The sequence below is a fragment of the Leguminivora glycinivorella genome, chromosome 1 (genome assembly GCF_023078275.1).
Source record: "Leguminivora glycinivorella isolate SPB_JAAS2020 chromosome 1, LegGlyc_1.1, whole genome shotgun sequence".
NCBI classification, from domain to species: domain Eukaryota; kingdom Metazoa; phylum Arthropoda; class Insecta; order Lepidoptera; family Tortricidae; genus Leguminivora; species Leguminivora glycinivorella.
Window position 1 is genome coordinate 11,480,872 of NC_062971.1, and position 9,955 is coordinate 11,490,826.

Here is a 9,955-nt window from a genome sequence, read left to right on the forward strand (position 1 = left end):
TATGGATAGTGTTGCCGCTTAATAAAAACAACAATCGTTTCCTTTCGATCTAATTGATTATTTGATGGATTACTATAAATTAGATTCATAAAGCTTGACTCCCGCTATTAAACGCCGCTGTGATTTGAATCTTAAATAATGAGTCTGATAATATATTTTTAAGTAATCAGTCCTTATACCGTCTGCCTCGTAAAATATATTAAGCAAATTAATAGTCATAAAGATGCAATAATTTAACAAACAGCGATAAACCGCGATTCCCACGATAGCGATAAATCGCTAACTTAAAAATAATCTGAATGAGGAACAATGCGAGTATTCAGCGTTATCTCTTCAGTAGGACGTCTGTGTCAAAACTTACCCCCGGTTAAACAAATGTGGTAAAAAGACACCAGATTTCACCAGACTTCCTGCCTGCTGTGGCTAGGGTTGGACTCAAGAAAGTGTAAAACACGTCGTACGTCTCGCTCTAACCACACTAACTAGCTAAAGATGACTCGCTCTTCACACATCCACGTGGTCCTACAGGTAGGAGCGGAAAGAAAAAAATGCTCCAAAAAAGTTACGGGCACTCTAAACATCCCCTTTTTAGGGTTCCGTAGTCAACTAGGAACCCTTATAGTTTCGCCATGTCTGTCTGTCCGTCCGTCCGTCCGTCCGTCCGTCCGTCCGTCCGTCCGTCCGTCCGTCCGTCCGTCCGTCCGCGGATAATCTCAGTAACCGTAAGCACTATAAAGCTGAAATTTGGTACCAATATGTATATCAATCACGCCAACAAAGTGCAAAAATAAAAAATGGAAAAAAATGTTTTATTAGGGTACCCCCCTACATGTAAAGTGGGGGCTGATATTTTTTTTCATTCCAACCCCAACGTATGATATATTTTTGGATAGGTATTTAAAAATGAATAAGGGTTTACTAAGATCGTTTTTTGATAATATTAATATTTTCGGAAATAATCGCTCCTAAAGGAAAAAAAGTGCGTCCCCCCCCCTCTAACTTTTGAACCATATGTTTAAAAAATATGAAAAAAATCACAAAAGTAGAACTTTATAAAAACTTTCTAGGAAAATTGTTTTGAACTTGATAGGTTCAGTAGTTTTTGAGAAAAATACGAAAAACTACGGAACCCTACACTGAGCGTGGCCCGACACGCTCTTGGCCGGTTTTTTGTTATCGAGTTGATGTATTGTTTATAAAACGAGTTATAGTAGCAAGGATTATGATAAATTGTGGCATAGGAACATTAGGAACTTTGTTCATCAATTTTAGTAGCAAGCGATGCAGTTCTAACCGGTAGGCACATGTATAATACCAAAGAGGATCGAGTAGGTATTATAGAGTTACTGTCAAGTAAAATGTGTAATCACAGTGCATAGACTGCCATCTCTCGACACAGGCTTAAAACTTTTGAACCTCAGTTTTGACAATTTGGCCCATATTCTTAGCTTGATATGTGTCAAAAATTCAAAACGTCAAATATTAATATTAGCGCCATCTAGCCGAGCGCCATCACTATCACCATCTATTTTTTCTTAGACTGTATCTGTCTATACGGAGTTACATATGTCTCTGATAATACATACTTATACGATCTAAGATCTAATCGATCTCTTTCATTTAACTCAAACTTGGATTTATAGTAAATAGTAAGTAATTGGAGGTATGACCTTTAGAGCCTGAGTTACAGTTTATTGTTTAGGTTAAACGGTAAATTAAACAATTAGGCTTGTAAAAAAGGCAACGGGACGAGCGCGGGCGCAGCCGCGGGCAGACCACAAACTAACAATTAAATAATGCTTACTGCTCGACTACCGAATAACTTTTATCTTATGATGTCTTCGGGCGGTATGACACGACTGCCTGATTGATGTTTTGAAAATACGGCTGTAAACGTGTTAAGCTTTATGACGTAGCCCTTAATTAACAATATATAAATACCTAAATAAGATAAATAGTTTCACCTTGATTATGTAAGGTTTATGTGCCACTTGTGCCAGTAATCAATTAAATGCGTTCGAGATGAGTCTCATTTATTTAACATACGACTTTACATTTAATGCTTTAGACGTCAGACTCGTGAACATTAATATTCAATGTTTTTTTTTTTTTGAAGAAAGCAATGGCTGTAGCATTAATTGCGACTGTGTAAGTCCCAACGAAACCGTCTAAATTGATTTGAGGAAGTAGGTACCCACTTAATAAACGATCGCGCAATAGATAGCGGCCGGTAACATATCGTGATACATTAATTCCTTTTCCATTAATTACACTGGGCTTTCACCGACAAATGCAGAATTGGTGTGTCAAAATGATTAAATAATACAACGTAGTTATATTTACTATTACATCAGTCTGTCCATTACGCATTGCTCAACCCCAACGAACTCGCACAAACACTCCGCTAATAGGGATTCAGTACGAGGGAGCCCTAATAAGGAGTAATAATGTGAACACCATTGTATGTAAGTAAGCCAGCAGTAAACACTTTGCTCCAGACGGCAGGTTGAGCGAAGTCTAAAAATAGCTCAAATAATGAAACGCAGGGGAATGTTTTTCATCTCGGCCGTTACACACGAGCGAAATGTGTTAAAATAAACACCCAAACAGTCTTTTAATATCGCGACGATGTGGCCTCCGGTGCATCCGAATTCGCAATGCTATAAATTAGGCCGTCAGCATGATTTATTTTTTTAATCAGTTATTTTTCAGTTACGCGCCACGTGTCATAAAGATGTTCAGATTAAAAATAGCTACGGTCTCGGGGTAAATTGATCGCGTAATGAAAAAACATGACGATGAATGGGTGTTGTTGCTAGCGATGACCAAAGTTTCGAGAAAACTTTAAAGCAACAATCGCACAAAGGGCGGCTTTCAGACGTCTTGCACACAGAATGTCATCTCAAATGGAACAAAACGTTAAAATCGGCGCGACAAAAGTCGCTCTTTGTTAATTTCGCAGCTGCTCGCATAAAGAAACTTAGTATGGAAGGTCGGAATTGTGAATTAGTCGGGAATCACGGAGCGTAATAGGCCCGTAGATTGCCTGGATCGTATATGGAAAGCGCATAATAAGGTATTTTGCGGTTGTTTAAGCGTGTTGTGCAAGGGAATTGAGATTTCGTGCGTTGGTGTTCGCTCGCTGCGATCGCGCGCTGTACCTATCGCGGCCCGATCTTCATACTCGAATTGTTATTGGGATTATACCTACGTGTGAACCGAGATTCAATACGGAACTTATATTACTTTCGTTGATTGTCCACCTTTATTATTCAATCAGTCTAGACGTTCTCAGGCGGAAAAATGACACGTAAGACGCAATAAATCATGTCTATATACTCGGAATTCCTGGGAACTTTATACCTGCATATACATATAACAATTGCAACACCAATAACTCAGTCGATCGCATTGGCTTAATCATACTAGTTTTACACATTCATATAAATCATATCCATTGCTCTGTGTATATGGCAATCTGGTTGTCGGCTGGAGGAAGTTGAAGCTGAGTAAATCTAATAAGTTAGCTATCTAGGTAGTCGAATAGGTTTAAGATTCGTTGCGATTGCTCCATCGAAATCTGCATATGAATTGGATACTAACAGATTAAGTAAATTAGTTCGGCTCCATCATAGTAATGTGCTAGTTATGAAACGCTATGCACCGGTACGTCCGCGCGTATCTCGACGTATCTCGTATGGAGAAATTTAATCGTGCCCGTTCGAGTGTAACCGACGTGTACGGGGACACTAGGCAAATTTACTCTTATAATTGCTTCTTTATTTTAGAAACTTTACCCACATACAGAACAATAAAGTTTCTAAGTGTGGGACACTCGAAACGACGCAATTAATTTAAACGCCTCCGTAGTTGAGTAATTATTTCGCAGTGTGAATTTGAGCATTCATAACTGTCATTTAACAACCTTAACTTTCAACCCACATCTACAGAAGCTCGACAGACTCATCTCTTGGCTATGGCGCTGGAGGTTGTGCAACCCACAGCATCGCTGGCACGTCTACCCGTTTCGGAATAATTCCCTATCCGAGTACGTTTTAGACAATACCATAAATTAAAATAATACTTGCGTAGTGAAGACAATAAAGTCGTAAATTAGAAGCGTACAGTTGCAAGTACAAAATTAAAACCGTTCCAAAACGCGCCGCTTAAGGATCGATGTCAATTAGTTTTCAATTTACGAATGCCATTGAGCCTTTCCAGCAATCCCTGCTAAGTAAGCTCGCGGACGTCAAGTTATGCGTGTGTTTATAAATAATGCATAATATTGACTTCCCCGAGCATCCAGTTTGGCGACATTGCGTAATCTGATCAATGATCCAGGCGGCCGTGTGGCCTTTTTGCCGGGAGATCGGGAATCAATTAAGCGTCCGGTCGTGCGACAAAAAGTTTAAGAGCTCATAATGAAAGAAATTCTGCACCTCGGAGAGTATCGGTCCGTGTTCTGCGGAGGTTCTGGCAGTACGTCACCTCTTCATTTGTCGGAGATGTCGCGCTAGGCGCAGACAGTCCCTTCTATTCGTATTCGGCATGCGTGGGCCCACAATTACATACACGGGACAATGAAACCAAAACCTCAGTTTCTCATAGTTAAGCTGTTAAAAACCGACGATTATACGAGTTTCGTACAAGGAGGTCTCTCATAATTGAGCCGGTTCTCATAGAACAAAAACCGTTTTGGACAATGGACGAAATTATAACAGGGTTGGTCCGTTAAAGTTTCACATACTTAAATGCTTATTGCGACTAACATGACATACGGCGATTAATTGTTGTTGTGAAAACGTGTGCGACGGCCGAAATCGCGGCAGGTGGCGACTTGGACGATGGGAAAATTCAGAGAAACTGTACATTGTTACTAAAGTACTGCCACCCACTAGGCGCTAACCACCATATTTACGACTACCATTTGTCCATTATCCTGCAAATTTGACAGTAATAACACGAAATTAACTATGGGAACTTTTTTACACGGGGAGCTAGGTAGGTACTAGAACCGCGAAATTATGTGCATAACTTAGTTTCTAGCTATTCTCACTAATGTTTGGCGGCTATCAAGAGGCGGTTAAACAACTAACTGTGATAAGAGACCTCGTGGTAGACAATTTCTTGTAAGTTGAGAAAAAAGCAGATGTTGAGTCCTTTAGCCGGTCAGCACACCTGCTGGCCAGCTATGCCGCCGCCTCACTTCGAAACGGCTGAAGTGTCTTCGGAACTCTAACAGACATTAGACCTTTTAGTTTACAGCGGCCGTATGTGGGTGCACCGTGCATGCATACATGTCGCGACTTACTGGTCAATTCTAAGTAGGCTGCGCGAATTCAATTTATATTAGTTATATCACAAATCATAACGCAATAACACGCACAGCGTTCCATGCGAGCTATGACCAGCTATGTCCTAGATATGCTTCAGGCGCCGAGCAATCAAGTATATGTAGGTACCCTACTTACCTGATATTATACAGAAATACTCATAAAATGCAGCAATAATCTCGGCATTAAATGCAATGTCGATCAGACTTAGAAAAAAAGAAGTTTATGTCCATATGTAGCACAATCGAGATACCTATGTGTTATACGTTTAAAACTAGTGTAAATTGTTAACCGAGTAGTAGACACTCGTCTTACTTATAAAATAATTGATTTTGCACCCCGAATTTAGTTCCCGAGTTTCAATCAAAATGTGTTTGTTTGAAATAGGTAACTGGCGTAAAAGTATAAATGATATAATAATTACAATCGAATAAAATTGGAGGAGTGCACATATTAAACGGCGTTATCCTTCTATCGATGGATGATTATTATTTACTTATGAACAATTTGACGAAATTGGAATTGCGGTTTGGGCAGACGTGTTTCCGCTGCTTCCGAGGCTGCCGGCGCGGCTCACGCGATGCCCGCGGCGGCTCGGCAGCCAGCTTGCACTTAATGAGCCACAAAACAAAAACGCTCTTCAATCGCTTCCACTGCGGATGCTCGATACATCATAAAGAATCGACTCGATCGGGGGACAATTACATCAATGCCCGCCGTCGTCACGTAGCCAGGAGCAAACCAGTCCTCCGCTCTGGACGCAAAATACCGTTTTTTTAGTGACCGGCCACACCAGAGCGTCGCGTGTCTCGGGGCGCGCAACGGGCGTCCGCGCCACGCCGCTTCAGTGTAATTCAAAAAACGCCTCCTCAGTACATTTTGTATAGGAAAGACGTAAGACGCGCCCCAGGTGGCGTGGCGGCGGCGGGGCACGCGCCGCGCCGCTTGGCGGCGCGCCTTACGTCCTTCCTATACAAAATGTACTGAGGAGACGCTTTTTGAATTACACTCAGGTGGCGTGGCGCGGACGCCCTTTGCGCGCCCCGAGACACGCGACGTATAAGTGGGAACGCTGCCTTATGAAACAACGCGACTTCATTCATAATGTATAATGGCTTTAAAACTCACTCGCACGCATACACACGCACGGCTATAAATAGACACCTAAATCTATAGGAGACGCGAGTGTGCGGCCGGACACCATAGTTAGTAATTTAACCAGCCTGTCTGGTTATAAAACGATAAAAACTTAACCAAAATCACTATGTCGCCGGAATCGACACCTATCTACAAACACTCGTTCTTAATCCGCGTACATGTGTGTTAGTGAAATAACGGTATAATCGCGTACGTTAATAAATAAGTAGTCGTTTTGCGCGCACGCATGGGGATAGGTCCCTCGCGAAATGTTAGTTGGCGCGATGCGGGAGAACAAAAACCGACCCGACTGCTTAGTTAGCTATCGATTTTTTATCGATGCCTAGCTGTCATTTCGGTAGGGCAAAATAAGTACATATTATGATTACAGTAATGTATTTTGGATAGTAGATGACCTACGTAAATGTTAGCGAAATGGCAAAGAGTATGTAATTGATTGGAAATGTATCAAATCGTTTGGTGAATCATGTTTTTCTCGGATGTGCCTACCTACTTACTGAGATGTAGATGTTATTAAATAGATCTGTTATAAACGTATAACATAAATAAACACATCTGCCTGTGGGCTAGGCTTATTCTAAATTTAATGGTTAGCTTTTAATATGAAGATTGACAATTGATTATTATTGTTTCCCAAGTCTTTTACAAGTTGTTTACATAAACTGAATGACTACTTGAATACCAGAGATACCTAACTGTGTTTATTAGGTTAAAAGTAAATAGTTTGTGGTAGACGCGCATTCATCGCTAGTTAATTGCTATGAAACGTTTTTACTGGAATTGTATTACTTTGTGAATGAATTAGTATGATATGAATGCCAGGTGCGTATGAGTTATGGTAATGTTAGATATAAGTTTAGCAAGTGGGAGCAGCTGAATATGTTGAACTTTAGACGTGAACGACCTAGCGTAAGAAATGAATTAATTTTCACGGCCGACTGGCGGCGCCCGAGGAGTGCAGGAAATCTAGAATCGTTGGCTCAGGACTCCAGCCCTTAGCGCAACCTTGACCGACCGGGGCAACGACCTAGTAGCATTTAGTAGGCAAAGTAAGGAGCCGAGTTACTATCCTGTTTTGAGGTTATGTTTTGGAGTTTTTGACAAGTTGGTTGGCACTGCGGAGTAAGAACGCGCGTCCATTAGCCACGGACAATAAACAGTTGGCTTAGGCATTGTTAACTGGAGCGAACTACTAACCCTGCTTGAAATAACGCACCGTCTGGAGTTATTCCTGGCAGGGCCAGCGCTAGGTATACGGATCTTCATTCGAAGCCTCGGAATGCATCTAATTTTAAAACGAAGAGGCTCGCGTCGCGACCTAGCTGACCCCGCGCGCCGGTCGTATTAAAACCTGAACTTTCTTTATAACTATGCAACTAACTATGTTTGCTCGGTAAACGTATCGGACACACACAAGCGTCCTGGGCCGCGCGCCCGGTCACGACCGACTCCCGACTATCCAGGACGATCACCAACGTGGGAAAGTGAGTGTCGTGGTCGACGTCGGCTCCGCCGGCGTCTCATTCAGTGTACCCTGAACTCTCGTAAACAACCTTCTCTCTGATTTGAAGAGTTTCGCACGGCCGATGCCCGTGTCAGTACCTGGGGTAGAAACCCTAGCAGGGCGAGCAGCACCGCAGGGGCGCGCATACTGGCGCGACCGGGCCAGCGGCGCCGGAGCATGTATCGCAGGCCGGCCTAGGCCGTAGGTCAGCAAGTACGGGATTTGCAATCCATCACAGCACTGTACACTGAGTTTCACTGGGAGTCACTCACAAAGTGGTCACTTGCGAACCGGTATTCGAAACGCGCGCGTGTAGTTGCGGCGTAGAGCCGTACGGACGTGTGTTCCCGGCGGCGCGTGGTAGCGGACTGAGGCGCGGCGGTCGCGGGACTCGCGGGCCGGGACACCTGGCGCGCTGCCGCCGTCGCGCCCAGAGATGGCGCTGTGCGGCGCATCTGCCGGCTCCGTGCCCTGCCCCCGCGCCCCACGCCGTCACACGTGCCATATCCAATCCATGGAAAAAAAATTAACTTACTGTTTTAGCACATTTCAATAACAAGCTTTTTTTGGTTTATACATATATAAAGAGAGGCACAGCACAATTATTATTTATCAACATTTGCTCACTTGGAAAACTGAGTTCCGTTAACCCTTAAATGCATGGTGATGTATATAATTATGCATCATATATTTGATGGCCTGTGGCTCAATATGTAGCTATTTTAGCTACCCAAAATGACATTTATTGTTTAGTTATTATTCTCTTTATTCATTTTAATTCTTAGGCTAGGTTTTTTTATAATATGATTATAAAAGTAAAATACAAAACCACTTACAAAACAATACAAAATATATAAACACATTATAAAAAAACCTAACCTAGGGTGCCGCCAGCAGCGGGGCAGGGCCCAAGCTGCCGGTGGTTAGGGCTGCAGAGAGAGGAACCGTCGGACTATCCGCGCCGCGTCCAAGATCACCGCCTTCTGCATCTGACCCTTGATCCAACCACCTAGCGAGAGTCTCTCGAGATGTTGGTCGAGACTCTTCGCTATGATACCGTTCGCTGAAACGACTATCGGGACAATGATCGTCGAATCAACATCCCACATGGCGGTTATCTCGTAAGCCAAGTCTAGGTACTTACTGGACTTGTCCTTCTCGGCTTTCACGAGATTCTCATCATGGGGGATGGTGATGTCGACGAGCACGGCCCGGCGTTGCGATCGATCTATTATGACAATGTCAGGCTTATTGGCTACAATAGTCCTGTCAACAAATTATTGAATAAATTAAATAATATAATGATTTACTATTTATTTATTATTATATTTAATAAATTAAATAATATAATGATTTACTATTTATGATGGCGATTTTTAGTAGTGATTTAGGCTGATTTTTTCAGAGTTAGCATTTAGTTTATGTTTAAACATTTCATCAGTGTAGTAGTCATTTCTGAGTGTATTTAGTGTTGTAAAACTGATTTGATCTAAAATCATTAAGTGTCATTGATTAACTCAGTCGCTTAATATTATAGCATAAGTAATAGGTAGATTACGTAGGTATGCCACTGTGCTTCACGTCAAAGTAGTAGCCTAGCACGTGCCATTTTAGTACGCAACCACGAGCTGAAATAACCGTAGATTTGCAAAAATTTCACGTAGCGAACTCTGTCGCGCGGGCGAAAACAACATAAGTAATTTTGAAATAAATTGCCTGAATGGCCGAGCACAATGCAGTTGACAATAATATGACAAGTGCTACGGCGTAGCGCTCCGTAGCAAACGCGCGAGTACGATCTCGTAGCGACATTAATATGCAGGGTTTGCTTAGTTATTCAGGCTGTAAATGAGCCTTTTTTTTCAAAGTTGTCCACCCCTCTTTTTTTTGTAACATCAGTAACATGGGTATTTTTTAACCGACTTCAAAAAAGGAGGAGGTTCTCAATTCGACTGAATGT

The 9,955-nt window shown here is 42.3% G+C and overlaps 1 protein-coding gene across 1 annotated transcript in view; it reads right to left on the minus strand.

Moving 5' to 3' along the window:
- Positions 1–8,349, minus strand: part of LOC125230348 (neurogenic locus protein delta) — a 32,869-nt gene extending 24,520 nt beyond the window's left edge. Inside the window, exon 1 of the mRNA XM_048135484.1 lies at positions 8,094–8,349. Coding sequence (XP_047991441.1) covers positions 8,094–8,174 — 81 coding nt within the window. The 5' untranslated portion in view covers positions 8,175–8,349. The remainder of the gene's footprint in view (positions 1–8,093) is intronic.
- Positions 8,350–9,955: the final 1,606 nt, after the last annotated feature.